At 39.8% G+C, this 23,177-nt stretch overlaps 1 protein-coding gene across 1 annotated transcript in view; it reads left to right on the forward strand.

Moving 5' to 3' along the window:
• The window catches only part of b4galt2 (UDP-Gal:betaGlcNAc beta 1,4- galactosyltransferase, polypeptide 2), a 161,112-nt gene that overhangs the window by 131,539 nt on the left and 6,396 nt on the right, over positions 1-23,177 (forward strand). The window contains exons 6-7 of the mRNA XM_068737623.1: positions 588-710; positions 17,453-17,557. Coding sequence (XP_068593724.1) covers positions 588-710; positions 17,453-17,557 — 228 coding nt within the window. The remainder of the gene's footprint in view (positions 1-587; positions 711-17,452; positions 17,558-23,177) is intronic.

Genomic DNA, 23,177 nt, shown 5'->3' on the forward strand with positions numbered 1-23,177 from the left:
TAAAACACTTCAAAATGTTATTCAAATGTAAATTATGCCATCTTTATATATGCCACATATAAAAAATAACTGTGATGCTGCTGAGGATTCACTAACAGTGTCAGATTAACAAGCACTGAGAACATGCACAGGGACATCTCCCACTAACTTCAGGAAATTGAAAAGAAGGATCATCTTTATTATAATGAACACTATCATCTGAGTGGGTAGCCATGTTAATTAGATGTCATGGGGCTTTTGAAAATGCGTTACTGTATTACAACATATAAAGGGACTTTTGTTTTTCCAACAACATGGATAGGCAACCCAAACTTCCTTCCTAGTTACATGTGTGTTAACTGTATGTTGCTCCATCTTCCATAAATGATGACTGATAATACCTGCCTATACATGCAGTAAACAAATGGTTAAAATTATATCATAGCAGAGAGTTGACGCTGCCAATCTTCCTGCTGTCAGAAGGATCTTGTTTGTTCAGGCAATTCTAATTTATTTTGTAGTAATATATTCATTAACTGCTTCCCTTATACCTCCTCCTTTTTCCTTCCCTCATCTATCCCATCTTCTCCTTTCCTATGCTCCTGCAGGCTGCCATACGCAGGCTACTTTGGAGGAGTTTCAGGCCTCAGTAAAAAACAGTTTCTGAAGATCAACGGCTTCCCCAACGAGTACTGGGGCTGGGGAGGGGAGGACGACGACATCTACAACAGGTAAATGTGAAAACACGTACTGGAGCATGAGCTGCTGGTTTTGCCCATGATTTCTACACCAATAACTTCTTTTGTCTTTTTTAGAGGAGACAGGATCTTTAGGGAAAGATAGCAGGTCAACATTATATGCTGCATAGAAGTGGTATACATCATCTGAGAGCTAGGAACCTGAAGATTAATTAGTTTGTCAAGTTGTTTTCATCATTAATTATAAAATAAATTGTAAAAGGGCTAAGAGCATTATGATGGAAGTATATGAAGGCCATTCCAATGGTCACTTATGCAGTCATTTTTTAGGTTGATAACATTTATTACAAACATATGGTGCTGGATTAAAAGAATGTTACCACTTAACAGCTGGTGAAAATATCAAAAATTGCACCAATATACCACAGTAAGACACCAAGACCTTGAGGAACACCATAAAGAAATCCATGCTGTGATTTGGTATCCATGCTGTGATTGTGATTGCAATTTTCAGCGATTGGAATGGCGAGCGCTTCTTTTGTGGAAACTGCTCAGACACTCCAAGACTGTTGATCCGAGACTAGCGATTCCAATATGCAGAAATATTATAATACACAATTTTTAGAAGAGGAGGAAATAACACATTTATATTGCGTGCAAAGAAATGCTTGGTTTTTGCCCAAAGCTGCATGGGATTAGCATTAAGTGAGCATGTCTGTAAAGGGGAGACTCGTGGGTACCATAGAATCCATTTTCATTGACATGTAAAGGAACCCTTTCGAAAATTCGAAGCCATGCCAGTTTTCCCTCGCCAAAAATTAAGCCAAACTTTTGAGCTTAATTCAGCCCCGTTCCCGTCAAGCTAGCATGACAATTCATTCATTGCGTCATCTAGATTCATACGATGCCAGTATGTTTAATCTAGCTATAAGGCTGAGCCTGCTACAACCTCGCTATAATGCCAGTAACGTTTTACTTTACTTGTTAAGAATTTGCAGTGAGAAACAGAAACATCTGTATTATACAATCTGTCAGGGTTATGTTTGGTCTGTTAGAAGTAAAATCCTTGTCAGACCTGTTAGTAAAATGTGGTGAAATCAAGTCTCTCCACTTAAAGTGACACTGAAGGTTTTCGTAGAGTGGATGATTCATTGTAATTGTTCAGTGAAGGAGAATGATTAGCAAATAAATAAACCTTTTCAGGCACTTCAACCAGCTTTTAATGACTTGCTCAAGTTCACTCATAATATTGCTGTGGAAGTATGCTGAAATCAAATTTGGAAGAAGAATATCTGTTTGACAGGAAGACGGAAAGATGTCTTAGAACTGCTTACATTTACCACTTCCAGGACCATTAGTTTAATTTATGGTCTACTCAGACGGCTGTTTGGACTGAAAATTGTTGAATTACCCGGTGAACTGATGATCTGACTATTAAGCAAATTATTCCTACAACATTGTCGTTCATCTGTGCTTGGCCCTACAGGGACGAAAGAATCCTGTTGGCTGAATACAATAAATACAAATTGCACTGCCCCTTATGTCGGACATTTTCCATATATTCCCCAAAAGGTGCTGTCACAACAACAAACTGGAAAGGTTCGCTTCATATTACTGCACAAGTGAAATAACCATCAGCAAAAGATTTTCAAAATTGCCTGTTAAAATGTTGAATCAGGTTCAAAAGAAAATTAATTTCAAACACATGAACAGATACATTTGCATTCAGAGAATCAGGCTCGAGCACGCTAATCATAAACACACACACACACACACACACACACACACACACTGCTACAAACTCACACAGCAGGGAAGTTCTTCACAAACAAAATGCAATCTCCATCTTTATTGTCCCTATTCTTCACTATCTGTTTTTTTATTTTTCTCTGTCTGTGTCCCGCTGTCACTCTCACACTGTGAAGCTTATCTTTGTCCTTTCAGAGTAATAGCATTATAAGAAAACTGAAAATATAGCATTTGAAAATTGGTGTTTTAGAGAATGGACTGTGTCAGTAGACACAGTATTCAGGAGATTACAGTTGTTTGTCAGCGTCTGGCAAGATGTGATAAAAGAGATATATGTGCAATTCACTGAATGGTTGTCCAGATGATAGATAAAGTTCTAACTTTTCTATTGGATGATAGCTGCAGTAAGTCATTAAATGCTGTAGATTTCCCTCAAGATCCTTTCTACACTCCGAACTTGAGCAATTTCAACTGATATGAAAAGTGGTTTGACTTGTGGGAATACCATTTCTAAAAAAAAAAGTAATTCATTCAGACATTGACTTCTGCAATTCAAACTTGTCTGAATGCAGAGGTTCAATACAATCAAAACGCTATGTTGAGATAGAAAGTGTAAACCTTTTCACTGAGCATGTAAACAATGCTAAATGTTCATTATGTATTTTGAATTTCCCTGAATCAGAGAGTAAAAGTTTCTCTGAAGCTGTTCCTTCCTCTGTGGTATTTTGTACTTAAAGTGAGACTACATAATGTTGAACAGCGGACACTCTGGCTAAACGATGCAATTACAAAATAATGGCTAATTGGATGTTCTTTCATTTTCCAAGATTGCCTGCATGGGGTCAGTTGCTTTAACGATGCCAGTGGGGCATTCTGGTGGTTTAGAGGTTTTAAGGTGCCACCCATATAATCTCTACAGTACTGTGTGTTCCCGAATTGAGTCCATCCAGCTCTCTCGCCTCGATTTTCTGTCAGCTCCTCACTGAACACCAGAGGTTTTCAGAGATTCAGTGTGACTCACACTTTTCAAGGATATCATCGTCTCTGATATCTCAGAGACGATATCAGGAACAAAACATCCTTAGTTCTGCCTAGAAATCATAGAAAAAAGACACTCCTCGTGTGTGAAGAATTTAAAGTTAAAAAGCAATGTTAGTGTGTTTAATAATCACTCCTAGTGGTGGATATAATGTTATAACATGTTTGTTTGGAAAAGTGTTAAATCATAAAAGTATAATCATTCTATGTATCAAACTATAAAATACAGTTACTGAATGTTTTGAGGGAAAGAGAGAGACCTTTGAGACAGGGTTTTCAGATCCGAAAACAACTGTATGATAATGAGATGAGTTTGGTGAGCCGACTTCAGGAATGTAAGGTGTTAACAGTGGGGGAAGGAGATGTATTGATCAAACAGAGATGTAGATGAAGACAGCCCTAAGAAAACATGGGGATCGGGTACATGCTGTTTTATGAGGAGGAGGACAGGTCGGACCAGAGGACACTATTCAGACATTATGCGGATCACTTAGACCAATGGAGAGCATTGTCAGAGGACAGGAGGAGACAATCAGATTCCAGCCAATCACAAAGCTGATTTTTCTTAGCGTGACTTCGTTGCTCAAACAACAACGAAAGAGCGAGAGGTCCGCGGCCTCCTGCGAGCAGAGGTCTCACTTCACCACAGTGACTCGGGAATTATTACATTTTTGAGTTTTCTCGATAGATAGTGACGTAACAGACCTTTTTTTAAAATAAAAATCTTCCAGATTATTACTTTCAGTTGGAGCCCACATTGTATCTCTTGATTTTGTGTCACAGGATGTCCACAGTGTGTCAGACTTTGAAAACCTCAGTTCTGTGTACTGTCTAACAAAGAAAACAATGCAACCAGAACCAATATGTTTTTGCTTCTTGTTTTCTTTTTGAGATAAAACCATTTAAATCGTATCAATACAAAATGACTGGTAGATGATTTGCTCTCATCAGCGATATTATATACTGCTTTAGTTGGACTTGAACTTTGTATCGATAAATTACACCCTCTTTAGGCATCAACCATTCGATAGAAAACTGTAGACTGAGCCAGGTGTACGCTTCCTGCCCAGCATGAAACATCACGGGCCTGAAGTAAACACATATGTGGTGCACAAAGGTGAACAAAAGTAGAGTCAAAAATTGCTAAGTGCACCTTTAATCAACACTGTAGCAGCTGATTTAAGTTGTTGCTAGCAATAGCATTTTTGTAAACAACATGGTGATCGGTTGAATACATAATTTTGATATGCTTCTGATAGAACCTTAACTTAAAACCTGAATTATCTTTATGTCTATGTACAACTTCAATACATTGAACTATAGTAGCACTGCCTTGTCTCAGAGATATATTGACTACTGTCTGTCATATCTCAGTGTAAGAATAAAGTACAAATTTTGACCATGAATCTCATTCTGCCAATTTTGTTTAATTTAAGCATTTATATATAAGGTTTTGTATTGGTGCATCATTGGTACGTTGAGTTTAAAGAGGGTTGCACATTAAATAGAGGTAACAGAAACAGGATGGACTGGATAACAGTAGTGAGGTCATTGTCAGTTCTTTTCTTTGTTTACTACAAACTGAGACTGTAAAAATCCCAAAGTCAGTCTTATAATAAATTAATGGAAAACACATTGGCAGAAGCATGCAAATAAAGCTGAGCTTCAAGGTTTCGCCTTGCTTTTCTCTAAGGTTCTCACCCACCCCCCCCCCCCCCCCCCCCCACCCCACCTTCGCTTTTAAGGGCTGGCTTGTTTTTAAGCCTTTCACAGAGCAATCAGAAGGGAAATGCCCTTGAAAACACACTTGGACAAGCTTTTTGAAGAGGACGGTGTGTGGACAGGGCTGTGTGTGGATGTAGCTGAGGCCATCAAAGCAAGCGGAATATTCTCCTATTCACTTTTCTCATGTAAAATCTTTTTGCGATTGATTTTTTGGGGATTTTTTTGTGATTGCAAAGCCGGTCAGTCAGTCGGTGCACCACTTTGGTTCAGACTGAAATATCTCAACAACTATTTGATAGATTGACATGAAATGTGATACAGATGTTCATGGTGCCCAGAGGATGAATCCTACTGACATTTGGTGATCCGCTGACTTTTCTTTTAGCGCCACTATGCAGGAGTTTTGAGTAAAATGTCTGAACAACCATTGCATTCTAGTCTCACTCCCAGGGCGTCATATACCGATGAAAAAAGGCACCCCAATGTAAACCCATCAGCACCATTATTAGACACTGATTTTGACGAAGGCTGTCCAAGGCCAAATAACTTCTTAGTCAACTAACACTCGATTTTGTCAACCAATCGATTAATTGATTAATTGACACAAAGCACCACTTTAAATCGTATATTTACTAGAGATGTGTTCAGGTTTCTAGGAAATAAGTCATTTAGCATGAAAAAGCATTAAAGAATGACTAATTGACTTAAGAAATCTTAGTAGACTAAGACCAAAACAGGCAATTAGTCGACTAATAGACTAAAAGGAGGAGCCCTATTTTGTATTTACGATCTGTCATGTGATGTTCTGTCATGTCATTATAGGCCTCTTTAGTTTAAGCCAAAGCATGATGTTTTTTTAACCGTAACTATGTGGTTTTGTTGCCTAAACAGCCACCATTTCACAACGTTAACCACGGGTGAGCTTTCAGCTTCAAGTTACTACCCAAGAGGAAAAATATGATGAGTAGAGATGAGATCACGTTGACTACATTTGGTACAGATATTCACGTCGCCCTCCGGATGAATCGTAGTTATTTCGGTATCATATGACTTTTGATCTAGTGCTATCATCAGGTCAAAAAAATATTTTGTCCAATATGATGTGATCTGATGCTGAAATCAGTCTCTGTTCTAACAGTCAAAGCTGTAGTAGCGTGCAGAGGAGAGGATGGAGTCTCCAGCTGAGTGAACTAACATGCTCGCCACCACAGTCTCTCAGGACTCAGGAGTAAAACAAAATAGAGGAGAAGAGGGTACCAGGATAGAGATGAAAGAACAGTGGTATATATCAGAGAGTGTGACGCCCGTGAAATCCGTACCTTGTTTTTTTTGTCTTTCGTTAAAAGGTAGCAAAGTTCACGTGTTTGAACAGTGCGAGCCGGCAATGTGTCCATCAGCCTGGTGTCCAGTCGAAGTGTCTTTGTACGTGGCACTGAACCTCCATCTGCTTATTCTTTGAAAGCTGCTCTGGATAAAAGGAGCAACAACTAAATGACTGAATTGGTCTTTTACTCTCTACTTCAGCAATGCTCTCTCTCTCTTTTTCCCCATTCGTCCGCCCCTTTTTACTCTCCACGTCTCTTTTTCTATCTCCATCTCTTGCTTCCCTCCAGCAATTTCCTTTTTATATGCCGGTTTTGATGCAATAGACCATGGCACGACCACTGCCTGCAATGGGCCCTGCTAGCTTAATGCCTGCCCGGGGGACTATCTGTCCCTGCTGCTCAGTGTGGCCCGAGCCCTTGGCGGAGAGGACACATGCCACTTACACAACTGCCAGTGCCATTTGCCCCCCTCCCACCCCTGTCTAAAAGGTTGGTGGGTATAACAGAGAGAGAAGGAGCTAGGCAAAGGGTTCTTCTCTCTCGCGATCCTCTCACCCTCTCTGAACATGCAGCAGTAGCCTTGGGCAAAGATGTCCCAAGGGCTTCCATGGCGGACTAGCCTTCAACACAAACACACAACTCTCTCTCTCTCTTTCAGTGCTCCCTCCCATTCGTCTTTCGTCTTTGCCCTTTCCCCCCTTCCTCCCTCTAAACCTCCCAGCGGTGGCTTTCAACAGAGCCTGAGCCAGCATCATGCACACATGCAGCTGTGCACAAGGACTGCACGTGTTTCTGTGAAGCCTTGACAATGGTGTAAGAGTCAGGATATTTTAAGCTTCACACTTTGAGAATGCCGATACTTTGATAAGTTCCATCACACCTCCGGGTTGTGGAAGTCTCCACCCACGGGGTCAGGTCAGCAAACACATTGTCAAGTGTTTTAAATCCATCTTTAGACCTTTTATTTTATTGATGCTCTTGCTTGCCTTGATTATGGGTTCTGGTTTGTCTTTGTTTCATTAAACATATTTTGTGTGTTTTTTTTGTGTATTATGTGTTTTGTTTTTCTTTTCACTTAATTTACAACTGTGAAGTACTTTTTAAGGATTTGACATAGAGCTATAATAGGTCTAATTTAGAGAGATGAATACAAGAGACACTAAAAATGAAGGGTGGATTACATACTGAGACCTTAACAGTGTCCAAGAGTTTTGACTGACAGTGGAAAAAAAAGGTTCTGGATGCTCTGTTATTCATGGGTTGCCAGTTGCAGTTGGCAGGCAATCCATGGATCTCAAAAGTTGAACTATTTTGAACTTTTTTTACTGTCACAGCGCTGTCTTATGCCTTAGGAATGCTGCAAGTTGATTTTCCACATTGAAATACATAAGGTTCAAAGGCATTTGTTCATTGCAGCAACACATCCACATGTGAATAGGCCATTATTTATTTATTTTTTTTAAGTACAAAAGGATACAAAGGGTTTGCCAACAGGCACATTTTCCTTATGATATGATACTTTCAATACGACAGTCACAGAACAGAAGTCAACACGACACAGAAGAGAGCGCCTGCTTAATATTGAAGTAGAATCAATGTGAAGGTGAAGGCGGGGTGACGGACAGTGGCAGTAGCAGCACGGAACAGATAGAGCAGTGTGAAATGTGAAACAGAGATTAGGTCAGCTGAGTGTTATACCACTAGCATTAGGGTTGGTTTACATCGTTGATCATTTGATATCTTAATGTGTCTGATTGAGCGTCCTGTGTGATCTTGGGCAAAAATGAGGTTATCATGGAAAAACAAAAGTTCTCTCACCTACGGTTGGATCTTGCCATCAGACGTTTTACTTGAAGGCTCTTTAAGCATGAAGGTGGTGCTCTTCACTCACCATTGTTTTGAAACTCAGAGGCAGCGGGTCTGTGCCTATTCAGAGTCCCAGGACCACTGCCCGAGTCAAGTTATTATTGATGCAGACATGAATTTTGATTCACACATCAGCAGCATCACCAAAATAACCTTAAATCCTCTCAGGAATGTGTCAATCCCAGGTTCTGTTTAAAACAATTTGGTTGTTTGAAGGACTTGTTGCAATGGAGGGATGCAAAGCAATACTGCCTGCTAATGAATGTAGTGCACTCCACCTTATTCAAATGTAAATCATTCTGCCAGGTGTTCAGTGTCAGGTGTTCAGTGTTTAAAAAAATATGTTCTGTAACTCAAATAAACAACACTTTTTTTTTATCTGATGCCAATTTTGTGTCTTCTTGAGTTACATTTGGCATCTGACCACAGTAGACCTTTTTTCTTTTAGTAAACACAACATTTATTTGTAGATGGAGGAGGATAATTGAATAGTTGCTGAATAGTAGCTGTTGGGCTCATTTTCTGTAACCACTGTAGGATGAAAACATGTTGGAACTAGAAAAGTAGCTAGCTAACTAGTCAGCTGCTGAATGAGTAAAATTCAACGAAAACACATTGCTATCTCCAGATGAGAGACAACTTTGTTCAGATCATTTTCTGTAACCAGTGTTACATGAAAGAATGCCGGAATTTGCAAGCTAGCAATTAGCCAGCTGTCCGCTAGTTATCTTGCTAATTCCACCATACTTTCGTGCTACACTAGTTAGAGAAAGTAAGCCCAACAGCGGGCCTTCTCATCTCTGACAGCTGAGGAAGTTAGCAGAAGGCTAAGATAAACTATTAGAAACATTAGCAACATTTTCTCTCCATCTCTGAAAATCTTTGATACTGTAGCTGGCAGTTTATCATCTCAAATGTATACAATATCGATTTTGGCACCCAACAACACAGCAAGGTGAATTTTTTGATGTCTAACTTTAGCCCACTATGAGGTGATTTGTGTTCGCCTCCAGTCTTTGCTTTGTTTTGCCTCCAGCTAACACCGTGATAAGTATGCATAGGCTGTAAAAGGGTCTACAGGCCTTGACGAATAAGAATACAAATCCTAGCTTATGTGGTACTATCACATTTCTATTGTAACTACTTGTAGACCATCAGGTGATCCGAAATACTTTTATTTTAGTACCTTCCTCCTAATACTAAGGGCTAGACCTTTTTTCTCTCTTGTGCCAACTTCTGTGTTGACTTGAGGGCACAATAATGAGGGATGCATTAATAGAAATCTCATGTACAGGCAGTCGAGGGACAGGATAGTGAAGGTGGAATATGCTCAGGAAGAAATTGAGAATCAAGTGTAGGGAGTGGAGTGGAGTGGAGTGGAGTGGAGAGGAGAGGGGGAAGGAAGACAGAGCCAGGGAGAGGTGCAGAGAAATGAAGCATTGAGCTGCAGGTATGCTTGGGCAGAGCAGCCACGGTCTATGGCTGCTGGTACAGGAAATCCACATGTAAGGAAGCAGTGGAGTAGAAACGGACCAAAAGTCATCATACTCACCTATTTATTTCCTGAAAAATGGTATGAATGTCAGTAAGTGGTATTAAACTTCTGCAGATGAATTTAAGGATAATTTCAAGGATTGAGTCTTTTAAAACATAAATGTGTGCTTGCAAGACATGGATAAAAAATATTCATAAATGAGGGAAATAATAGACATACAATACTTTTGTATTCTTGTGCAAAACTTTAGCAATGTATTGACAAAACCTTTGCGTTATTACAAGAAATATGTTGGTTGTATCCCACCAGCAGCTATAATAAGATTCCCAGCCTGAATTCTTCAGAATTAAAGAAAGTAGCTGAATTAATTTAAAAAGCACATTTTGAGAGCTGTCCCAAAAAGAGCTACACATCAAAATAAAATTAAAATAAAAATGCAGACTTAAAAAGAGTAAAAACAACATACAAAATAACAAATACAACAAAGCCAAGTATAAACAGTTGTTTTTTGAGCTGCCTTTTAAAGTTGTTCACAGCGTGTCAAATCATTATCTCCACAAATTTGAACAGCATCAAAATGTTGCACACAAATTAAAGAAAGTGCTTATCATAATAGTCCTCATTAACTGATTTGTTATTCTTGCAAAAACAATAAAAACATAATTTGTTTTTCCCCCTTCCATCTTGATTTTACTTTATTAAATAAACTGATTTGTCATCCGTGGCACCTTTTCAGAAATCATTTTATTTCAGTCATTTCATTGGGGTACAGTTTCATTAACCTCCTAAACAACCCTTTTTTTAAACAAGCAACCTTTCACTTTGAGTATGAACACAGCAAAAGGCCATTTGTGCAGCACCCAGATGTGTTCCCGCTGAGAAAAATAATCTTTCTCCTGTTCACGCCCACCTCACTTTTCTATTACTTTCTTTCTGCTGTGCATCTTCCAGCCCTCCACCACCATCATCATCACCACCACCTACTCCTCCCCTTCCTCTCCCATCTCATTTCTGCAAGCGAAGACAACTGAGGCAGGACATCAGACTTAGCTCCCAATTCTTCTCCACTCCATTGCTCTAATGCAATTAACTCCACTGGTGGGAATAGAAGAGGAGAGCTGGAGAAATTCCTGATTAATCCAATCAAATATAGGTCCATGGTCTGTCTGTGTGTGGCTGTGTGGCTGTGTGTGTGTGTGTGTGTGTGTGTGTGTGTGTGTGTGTGTGTGTGTGTGTGTGTGTGTGTGTGTGTGTGTGTGTGTGTGTGTGTGTGTTCTGCCTCAGGCTGCCAGTGAAACTTTTCATGGCAGATCGTATTAGTGGGCAGATATTTTAAGTGCTGGACAGTCCACAGCTTTTCAAATGGACAAGGTGCCTCTGTTAGTTAAGTAGACCATACTGTTTAATGGATTCACTCCAACTGTAGCTGCTTTATCGAACCCTTTATTCCACCAATGACTGATGTCTCCATCAGAATGAAATAGTCTTATGTAAAGTTGTATGCCTTCAAGATTTCAGTCGTGCTAAATACAGTACGCTGATAAAGCCACTCTGCGTTTCCCCAGTTGAACGTGTTTCACATGAAACAGCAGCAGTGTGAAATGTTATGGTTTGCATTATTAATTTAACTTAATACTTCTCTGATATTGGGTTAGAGTGAACTGTAAAACGTGAGGCTGACATCAAAGAGATAAAATGAAATACTGGTAACAGTGGGGCGGTATAGAGCAACATTATGTGATAAAAGCACCAAGTCTGGCAGGTGTGTTGATGGATATATTGGGAACAAAACTGGATATTGGGCCATCATAAACTCGCACACTGGTAATCGTTACAGCTATTGTTTTTTTTTTAAAAGGCCACCAGAGGTTGGTCAAACTCTCCTATCCGTTGGACCCACATGCAATAACAGATATAATGTAGATAAAAAAAACTCACACTTCTATGGACATGGTCTGATCCTAGACTGGTCATTTTATTCATCTCTCATCTCATCTTCAACTGCTTATCCGGGATCAGGTCGTGGGGGCAACAGCTCCAGCAGGGGACCCCAAACTTCCCTTTCCCGAGCCACATCAGCCAGCTCTGACTGGGGGATACCGAGGCGCTCCCAGGCCAGTTTGGAGATATAGTCCCTCCACCTGGTCCTGGGCCTCCCTCGGGGTCTCCTCCCAGCTGGTCGTGCCTGGAACACCTCCCTAGGGAGGCACCCAGGTGGCATCCTTACCAGATGCCCGAACTACCTCAACTGGCTCCTTTCCACGCAAAGGGGCGGTAACCCTCGGCCATTTTATTATATTATGATTTTAACATATCGTGCCATGAATCAGTAAAAACAGTTCTCGTAGTTTTATTTTGTCAGGTGGTGAATACTAGCGCAAACTTTTTTTTTATTATTTAGAAAAGTGCAAAAGCATGTGAGTAGTATAACTATAATTATGTAGAATGTTGCTGTCTCCAGTTGTTTTCCTTCTGCTCCCAGTCATATTTATGTGTCTTTAAAAAAAAATGTCATAAAATGCCTAAAGGTCCCCTACAGTGGGGAATTTCACAGCAGCCACCCACCTGCTGTGTTTCGGTGGAGGTGGCTGTCGAATGTGTCGGCTCCGGATTATATACATCACACAGGGGAACGCTGAAGCTTTTCATCCTGCAGCTCCACTGTATCCTCAGTGTCCTCTTCCTTACATAATATTCACACTACACTGTCACGCCATGTTACTGCCTACTGCCTGTCACAGTTGTGAAAAATAATGAGTGTACTGATGTGTTGTTGGGAGTGTGAGTAAGTGTGTGTGTGTGTGTGTGTGTGTGTGTGTGTGTGTGTGTGTGTGTGTGCATGTGCACGTGCACGCGCACGCGCACGTGTGTGTGTGTGTGTGTGTGTGTTGGTGTTCCAGCTGAAGTTTTGTTTTGGTCAAGGACACAATTCCCTGCCGTCTACAAGAATGAAGAGAAGCCATTTGATTGGTTACTTCATAGCTCATTACAACACACACATATGCATGCACAAAAACACACTCACAAAAGCACACACCCTGCAAGGGCACAGCTGAAGTGGATGTTTCTTTTGAGACAGTTTTTGTCTCGTTTCAAAGTGTCCCTCTATAACCAAACAACCCCTATTAGACACGTCAACCCTGAGATTCATTTATCAAACGATATGTGAATGTATTCCAGTGTGTGTATGTGTGGAGTTATAACAGCTTTTTTGCCTCGTGTATGTGTGTGTGTTAATTTTTGTGAACAAGAATCTTGGACCAGCGTTTAATCATGATGCAAAGTCTCATATTGACAGATGATACGATAGAGAGCCGCTCCGGGAGTGTTTTATGAGACTATCAAAGAGGTACATCAATGCAGCAAAAGATACAGATTTCAAATAAGCATATGATATTTTACACAAGCAAACACACTCTGATCAACTTATGTTTGAGAAGCCAGAAAACTGTTTCCATTTTCTCCAAGGATTACACTTGATTACACAGTTGTATGACACTGCTGATGCCACGCAGACTTGAAACTGCTTCTAATCATTTCAGTACCTAAATTATTAATTTGGTAAATTTCTTAATCTGCACATTTGTCGTAGTACCCCAAGTCACCCTGATACCCATTTCTGCTGTGACTTAACTTGAAGTAAATCCAGTTACACAAGTTGACAACCATGAATGTAATGGACAAAAGACGAGGTGTTCAAACATGGTGGCCCATTCATCCATACATTGAACCTGCTCGGCCAATGCATGTGCAAACATTTTGGCACTTTACGGGACTCTTGTTTGAATTAATTCATTTGTTTTGTCCACTCGGGGACAGTGCAACAAGCTGTAAAGATATTGACATATTATCACCTTAAAGTTTGTATGGCAAACAGTTGCTTATTTACCCATCCAGTAGATACGGAGCAACACTATAGCATTCATTTTAAAGTTAAATAATCAATCTTCTTTTAGCTCTATTTTGGTCTCCACCAACTCCTGAAGGAAGTGTATGGCTCTTTAGTTGCTAAATACTCAAGGCACACTCCATCTTGCTGTGGCCTGTCTGCTCTCGCTGTGTCTGTCTTTGTCTCCACACAGCGCCACACAGCAGAGAAACAGGGAAAACACATACACACAGAAGCACATAGACACACACAATGATATAACAGCTGGTTCTCCGCCGGTTTGTATCAGACGCTTAAGAGTGCTACGTACCTTTAGCCCGTTGTGTCTATGATCTGGGAACGAGAGCAAAGACGTTTTAGAGAAGAGAATGTTAAAGCTCAAACTACTCTGAAGTGTTCCTGCATTCACACCTTTTTCAAGCTGTCAGACGCCACTGATTAGGTCATTTTCAGACATTGACTCACGATGTTCCTCGCCTTCTGCACATTTCACAATTGCTTAGTGAGTGATGTTTTTGATTGTGATGCTTGGTATTCTTTTGTGGGAAAGTTTCCTCTTTGAATGTAACATTTTTTAGAAATGCTGAAATGTAAAATGAATGGGAAACTGAAAATACTTTTAGTAAATTGAGCTGGTATTTTACATTTCCTTAAATATAATTTTAAATGCAGGACTTTTACTTGTAAGGGAGTATTGTTAGATAATGGTATTAGTACCTTTACTGAGGATCTGAGTACTTCCTCTACCACTCCAAACGCCTCATCAAAGTCAAAACACAGCCAACAACAAATAGGTCTCTACAGCAAACAACAAAACAAACAAATCCTTGAATCTGCTCTAAATATATTTTACTGATCTGAGTCTATAAATATAAAATTCATACAGAATCACATGAAGGGAGAGAGATTTGCATTTCTCGCTGATCACCACAGTCTGCAGAGCAACGGGCACAAAGAAGATTATATTAAAGATGCAGAACTGTGCATAATGTATAACTAAGCTCACTACACTGGAAAGCTGAGGAAAAGAAGGAGAGGGCTGGCTTGCTCACTCTCACATTATTTGTTTCATAATAAATCTCTAAATTATGTAAATGCATGCATGCTCGCATGTGCACACACAGACACTGACAAAGGCAATTATCTATGCATATGTCAAGTCAGCAAAGTCACTGAGACATATGAGAGAGAGAGAGAGAGAGAGAGAGAGAGAGAGAGAGAGAGAGAGAGAGAGAGAGAGAGAGAGAGAGAGGGCAAAGATGTGTTATTTAGTTTTCTGATGAATTTATTTATGGAGGGTTGTTTTTATGGAGTTTGGGTTTTGTCTATCACGGGTTGATGTGCTTTTGCCGGCAGAGGCCACATTCAGGCTTATTTACATTTCACTGGTTTGTAAAGAAGACGAGAGGAGAGAGATGAACGTTGAAGCGGAAAGGAGAGGAGAAGAAAAGAGAGGAGGAAGGTGAAAAGACACAAGCCGTGAAGAGAGATGGAAAGAACAGACGAGAGGATGTAGAAGCTAAGAGATGAGCTGAGAAGAAAGGAGGGGATATGATGAAGAGAGATAGAGGAGAAGGAACAGTGCAGAGACAGAGACCAATAAAGCAATACAGCCTAGCTTAGCGTAGCATAAATACTGGAGGCAGAAGGAAATAGCCAGCATAATAAATATGCCTACCATCACTTCTAAAGATGACTGATTAGAGGAATAGTTTGACACTTTGATAAAAACACTTATTTGCTATCTTAGAGCTAGGCTAGAAGATCGACACCCCTCTCCTAGCACCAGCAGGCCGTTAGCTTAACCCAGCATGCAGTCTGGGAAACTAGCTCACCTGGCTTCTATCCAAACTTCAAAAACATGTCTATAGTTTGACATTTTGGGAAGTTCACTTCACTTTTCTACTAACAGATCGATACCTTTCTCATGGCCCGTGTCAAGTTTAGAGCTGGAGCCAGGAGGTGATTAGCTTAGCTTAGCATAAACAGAGGAAGCAAAGGGAATTCGCTACCGTGGTTTTCTCCAAAGTTTATAAATTCACCTTTCACAATCTCTCAAACGCACCAACTAACATGTTATATCTTTTGTCTCCATGTAGTCTCCTTCATGTCATCTTCAATATTTCTCCATGAAAAGATTCACCTTACCCTAACCCTCAAATATTTTCCTTATAATGCTTTTCAAATACCGTCTTTTTCATCATGCTACTGCCAAGAAACGCTGAATCTTTGACATTTCACATCAGCACAAAGTACCAGCTATTAACCTTCAGGATACAGTACAAATATTTGGTATCTTCCCTCAACGACCCATAGGTGGAAAGAAGAGAAGTGGGAGAGAGAAAAGCAGGTAAAACGTGGGGGAATAAAGGAGCAGAAAGAGAAGGGAAATAAAGACAGAAGAGGTATAAGGGGAGGTGAATATGGAGGAGAGACAGACGAGCAGTTGTTGAGGAGTAATATCAGGCATGGATGCTTTTTAAGACGGAGAGACTGCACGAACCAGAGCTTTGCGACAAATAAGAATGCACTACACACTTACACAATTCCTTTATATCATTGCAGGTACGAATATCAATGGCTCTGTCAACCCCTGGGTTTAACTCGGGCTTTATGTGGAACAGATCTGTTGTTTGTGTTGCCCACACTCCATTTGTTGTAGCATTAGATATAAATCTCTGTGCAGATTTGCCCTTGTATTGAATCTTAGTAGTAATACAACGTCTCTGAGTTGTGATCTCATGCTTTGTTTAAACTGATGCACACTGTAAATCCTCGTCTTACTCCCCAGCTGGTGTCCGTGCAAGTTCACAGGTCCTGAAGTTGAACAATGTGTTTCTCTTAGTGTTAGAAAAGTCTCTGATCAGAGTTTTTCTTTTTTCTTTTTTCAGTTTTTTCAGAAAGAGCCACGGGGGGGTCTCTGATTGTTTGTTTTTGTGTGCAACACTGTTTGCAATGTTTTGTGTTTATGGCAATTATCCACTGTTTAGGGCAAACACAGCCCCGAGAGTCCTCTGTGAAGAAATGCCGTGTTTGCTTGAACGCCATGAGCAGCTGTAGAAGTCAAACAAGCATATTTTGGTGTTAATAGATAGAGGTTTTGAACATTCGCTGACTCTATTTGGGTATACCACCACTAATTATAGTATGAAGTAATTTTTTTAGGCAAAACTTTTCGGATTCCATCATTTAAGATGTGACGATTTGCAACTCTTTTTGTGTGTTTTGAAACAAGCTGATCTTTTTTTTTATGTTGGTCAGACCATACAAGCTATTTAAACACATCCTTTTGGACTTAGTTGTATATTTGTTATTTTACAATTTCTTGACATTTCGTAAACCATATATAGTTATAATTAATTGAAGAATAATTGGTAGAACAATCAATAATGAAAGTATACGTATATAGCTACATTTATTGTAGCTTTGTCACCTTAGGATATGGGAACACATGATTGTAATTTTTCTCTGTTTTCTCTATTTTCAATTGATTAAAAAAAATAAATATTAAAGGACAATAAAAAATAATAATTAGTTTCAGCCAAAATTAATTTGTGAATGAAACCCCAAGGTGAACTCCCTCTCCTCTTCCTTCTCAGTTTGTTGCTATTTTTCTTTCTTGTCGCTCTCTCTCTGTGTTTGTTTCACTCTCTCTCTATAACAGATATTGTATCTGTGTGTGTTGCAGGATCACTCTGAATGGGATGAAGGTGTCGAGGCCAGACGTTCGCATCGGCCGCTACAGAATGATTAAACACGAGAGAGACAAACACAACGAGCCCAACCCACAGAGGTACTGCATCATTGTCCAAACTCGTTCTCCTGCTTCACATTTGGATCGATCGCGCCGCTTTTGTCTCGTAGCTGCACAGTTTTCACAGATTTCTTTCCAACTTTTCCTCTCCATTTGAGAGAATTATGATTATGTTGCACTGCAAAGGGCACACTATCAATAATGTGTCCTTATAATTAGAGTTGACTACGGATAAATATACTGAAACATGAGCAACACAGGCAATAATAGGCCAGCAGTGAGAGGTAAAAGCAGTTAATTATGATTGTTATGTCTTTGGTCGTCCGTGTTATCTGCTTTGATTCTGACCAGTTTTGCTAGAATTAAAATGTTAAAGGTCTTTTTAACCTTTACGCAGTGATGGTTCAATGAGAAGCTTTGCCCTTTTTTCAGTATTTCTTAACATTTTGCACATTCACACACTGAGCAGCTCCTCATAAGAAACTGCAAGTGAAATGATAATAGAATATAAAGTTTTTTTATTATAGACCTATTTTGCAAACAGCATCACTGGGGCGATGTAGTGTATATGCTCATCTAGCAGAGGGGATTTTAAAATACAGATGCCATGAGTCAAATTCTTCTTAATTCACCTTTACTTAATCAATTAACTATTCAATCATCATCATCACTATGTTTTATTGTCTTCTACACACTGCCAGGAATTTCTGTATTATCTGTCTGGTGGAGTCTGAATCCTTTTATTTATTGAATTTGTGTTGGTGTAAATGTAATTGAATTTAAGTATGTTGAGACAGGAATACTGGAATCATCCTATAGCATACCTGCCATGTGTTTGCTGTAATCACATTAGATTTTGGCTGCAGATAAGGATGGAGTTTCATATATAAAAGTCATACAAAAGTATCAGATGACCGTTAACTGTCTCAGAATGTAAATTAAAAAAACAGTAGACCACAGCTTGGTCTTTTGTGTCACTGAAAGATTGGAAGATTTTAAAATGCTAAGGACAAAACCTTTTCAATAAACCAAAAATTGCTTTTCAGAGATACGGCTCAGGGGCTTAAATGTTGCTCTTTTGGCTACACCCATTTAAATTGCTTTTCAGATGAATGTGTAAAAATGCTTCCTGTATAAATGTGTTATTTTATGGTTTGATGAATGAGACTCAATATGCAGAGATGAGCCCTACTAGACACATTAATCACCAAGAGTATAGCACCTCACATTAAGCTGCTTAAACGTGGATTATCACTGTTTATTCGCCTCTAAGAGCCCCTGTTCTCATGGCTGGATAGACCAGGCAACGATGCCGCTCAACACAAAAAAAAAACGATAGCTGCTGCAGCTGGGGCAGAGTGAAGACATAGTGAACTCTGTTCCCGCCTTCAATATTGTCTTAGTTTGATCTCTTGTGACAGGGTTCACAGTTGAGGTCTAGTTTAGTTGTGGCTCTAATATGGTTTATAAGAAGATTAAAAATGAAAATGAAAATCAGTGACAGACAAACAACATGTGACATGTTTGATTTGAATTTTGCATATAGCCACTGAACATATGTTGTTTGAGCCTCTTGATACACGTTATATATTGAGTTTTATGTAATAGACCATTTGGTTTGAACATCACACAAAGTGTAAACTCATGTGAGATGTATTCTATTTTGGAAAAAAAATATTTTGGTCATACAACCTTACACTTTGGTTTAGATTTTCAAAAGCAGTCAAATCATCCTTAATGACTTTGCATAACTGTGTTTACCGCTCTATATCTTATCCTCATTCAGCTCTCTATGAATTCCTGTCGAGGTGCATTCATCCGTACAAAGTTAGTGTAATAAATGAGTTGCCACTTAAATTGCAGTGTGCAGCCATGCATTTGTGATTTTAAGAGTTTGATCCTGACATTAGAATAACTGATCAAATCCACACCCTAAAACAGGTGTAGGCAGAAGGAAAATGAGCCTAAAGCTTGTGACTGAAAACACATGAACGTGTTTTTCACACGCAACAAGCATCTGTTGATTATAAGAAAGATCTCTTTATATGATATCAAACACCTTCACAGGCAGGTACTTGTTTTGCTTTACTACAAGACAATTTGCTAGCAATGCAGATGAATCCTGTAGTAATTAGCTTGCCACTTATCTAATATATAGTTGGATACAATTTTGCTGAGTACCTTTAAGAGAAAAGTCCTGGTGGTCTTGCATTTCTAAACCTTTTATTGACCTAATATTTGTTGACGATTTTATATGCCTCCTTATTTGGTCAAATCACCTGCAGTGTGCCCTTCTCCATGCTAACCACTAAAGATAAATATCCGCCCCCCTTATACATGTGTGGGAGGAAGGCAAATCAGCCCATTTTTTACCTGCAACGAGCTCCTGCTGAAACTAGTGATGTGCCAGACATCCATCTAGAACTGGTGTGAGAACTGTAAAACTAACAATCTATACTTTTAAATGGCAGCAATAACTTAAATGTGACAATCTCTAAAATAACCAGGCCTGCGTAATATGTCATCCATCATTGTTTTGTGTGTGTGTGTGTGTGTGTGTGTGTGTGTGTGTGTGTGTGTGTGTGTGTGTGTGTGTGTGTGTCAGAGAGACAGATTCAACAGTCCCTCAGTAATTGCTTGCTGGAATGACACCAATAGAGATGGAAGAAGGCTAGGTCAGACTAGTCAAGTTGCTTTCATCAAAATCAATAAATCCCCTGAAAGTGTGTGTGTGTGTGTGTGTGTGTGTGTGTGTGTGTGTGTGTGTGTGTGTGTGTGTGTGTGTGTGTGTGTGTGTGTGTGTGGGTCTGGGTCTGGGTCTGGGTCTCTGTGTGCTTGATACTCACTTCCTGTTTTCCTCCTCCTGCCGCTCGTGCTCTCTCTCTGGTCTGTGGATCTGACTCCCTCAATAAGAGGTGACACCAACAGGGATGCTATTTATTTGGGGCCGATGCATTATTCATAACTGTAGCGAGGGGCTGAAAATAGCGTCCTATTAGTCGGATCAAACTTCTTTTTTACAGCCCTTCTGGACACTCATTATAATGTCTCGGAAATTTTGGCTTTACGGATTTTTTTGAAAAGAAGTGGTATTTAGACTTAGATTAAGCAGAATAATCAGGAGGTTGTGGAAGGAGGATTGGACACCTCATGGCAGTAGTTTGGGGGGAGGAGAGAAGGGTTGTTTCCAACGACGTCGTATTTGGGCCATTGTAGGTAAAAACAAATTCAGAACTTCAGAGATTAAAGTCGAAATTTATCAGAAAAAAACAACCTCATCACATCACAGATGCCACCGTTACACACTGCAGCAACGTGAGCCGCCGAGAGCATATTTCACTGTAACTGACACTCCATCATCCATCCATCCATTCTCATCCACTCAAGCAGTTATGTTATGTTCCTGAGTATTAGCATAGCATTAAGTGCCACTACCTTAAAAAAAAACTAAAAAACATTTGCATGACAGAGAAAGGGTGTTTAGGTATCTTCCAGGACTTCGCAGATTCACAGAGTTTGACATGTTGGATTAGAAAAATGCCTTTAACCACTTTCTTTTCCTTGAAAATACATTTTTCAGAAATCACACTCTACAAATGTTATTCCTTTCCTTCCGTACGTCTGCCTGTGCGTACCATTATTTTGAATGCCTCGTGGAAATTCTCAATAATGAACTGATTAGATTGTGGAAGTCACAGGATAAAATCAGAGAAGTGATGACATTTTGGACAGACATGGCGATAATGGACTGACCGTGACTTGGCTGGTCGTTGGATCTTAATTGCCTTTAAACTTACATAACACTTCAAATGACCAGTAAGGTGCCAGGGACCATCATATACAGCAAATGTTTGCATCATATTTGTATGAATGGAAGTGAAGCAGAAATAACTCGCATCTACAGCAACAACCTACTACAGACAATTTGTCTTTGAGAAATACCTAAAAAAAATGTTCCAGGCTGTTCACACAGAGGCCTGTTTCCACTCTTTGTCTTCAGGTTGTGTTTCTGTTTAGATTCAGATTAATGATTGAGCCTTTTGGGAGAGTTTATCTGGAGTACCTGCGTAATGTCCAGCATTTACCAAGGGAGGCGTTGTCTTGACTGTTTGATGAATGTTTGCTATCTCCTCTGCATACACACACACATACACACATGCACGTGTATATATATATATATATATATATAAATATACATACACGTTCACTCAAACATGGACACGCTCTCACACAGGAGTCCATTCTCTCAGCCCTTTCAGAGGTGCTGGTTAGGCATAGCAATGAGATATTGGGCCAGCGGAAGTAAGAAAGAGGCACATTCATCACCAGCCGCAAGTATCACTTTGCGCGCACACACACACACACACATACACACATACACGTTTTGTCTAGAAAACGGCGCTTCATGCATTGCAAATGAATCATTCGCTCAGTAACATTGTTCAATATTCCATTCATATGTTATCATCCTGGGACTGTGCAGATACAGAGTGTGTGGGTTGCGTTAGAGACTGGCTTCTGTAAAACTGTATTTACCACGAAGGTGACTTTAAAGGCTCTATATACGAGATTCAGAGCATTATTATAGCAGCAAATAAGTATTCGCTTTGTGAAAATATAGTGTAGTTATGTCCACCTGAGTCATTCTTCAGTGCATGTGAGCTTCTCGACGGTTACCGACCCACGGTCGGTAATGCTGTGGTCACTGTGACCTCACAGTGGCCATAACTCACTATTTAACAATTCAACAAATGTGTTGACATTTTGGTTGGCGGAGGCATGTAACCACAAGGAGGTAATTCTAGTTGCTTTAGAAATGTTTACTTATTTTGTGTCATGGTTTACCTTCTTCTGTGGTACAAGTAGACAAGATAGCAAGGCTACCAAAAAGCCTACTGTCACCTGCAGCTGTGTTTGTCCGTCACATGACCCTCACCTTGCAGGTGGTCAGATCAACGGCGGATTAAACAAACCAGAGATAGTGTGCAAATTAGTGAGTTTGATACTGGCTAGTAGGTGGATTTTCTTACCTTTGGAGAGCGAGCCAGGCCAGCTGTTTCCCCCTTTCTTTGTGCGGAGCGAAGCGAACCAGCTGCTCACGGTAGCATCATATTTATGATATAAATGTGAGAGTGGTTTCAATCTTCTTATCCCTGAAAGCAAATAAGCGTGTCTTCCCCAAAATGTCAAACTATTCCTTTGAGACATTTTCTACAACAGGGTCAACTCAAAATATATGACACCAGAACAAAATGAGCCTCAATGGCTGGCATGACGAGCTATTGTTGAGATCCTAAACCAGAAATGTTTTCCTCTGAGACCCTCGGTGGAATTTAAATAGAGCTTTACTTAGCCCAGTTAGGACTCTGGAAATCAGGCTAATTAATATGTAAGGAGGAATGTCTTTGTCTCGCCCTCCAGAATAAAAGTAAGATAAGTGAGACCGATAGAAACGGTAGATAGTAGCCATACGTGCATTTTATATCCTCTGCATGTATGTAGGGATTAGTTCACTGCTCTTAATCTCTGCCGTTTGATAGATTTATCCAAAGATTTCTCTTTTCTCATTCCCTTTATTTTAATATCAGTATGTCTTGCTCCCTCCATCTGTCACTCTCTTTCTCAGACATATATTTTTCTCCACTGCCATTCTGCCCTC

Source organism: Cebidichthys violaceus, unplaced genomic scaffold, assembly GCF_023349555.1.
Source record: "Cebidichthys violaceus isolate CVI_PGR_0920_01 unplaced genomic scaffold, fCebVio1.0.p SCAF_8, whole genome shotgun sequence".
NCBI lineage: Eukaryota > Metazoa > Chordata > Actinopteri > Perciformes > Stichaeidae > Cebidichthys > Cebidichthys violaceus.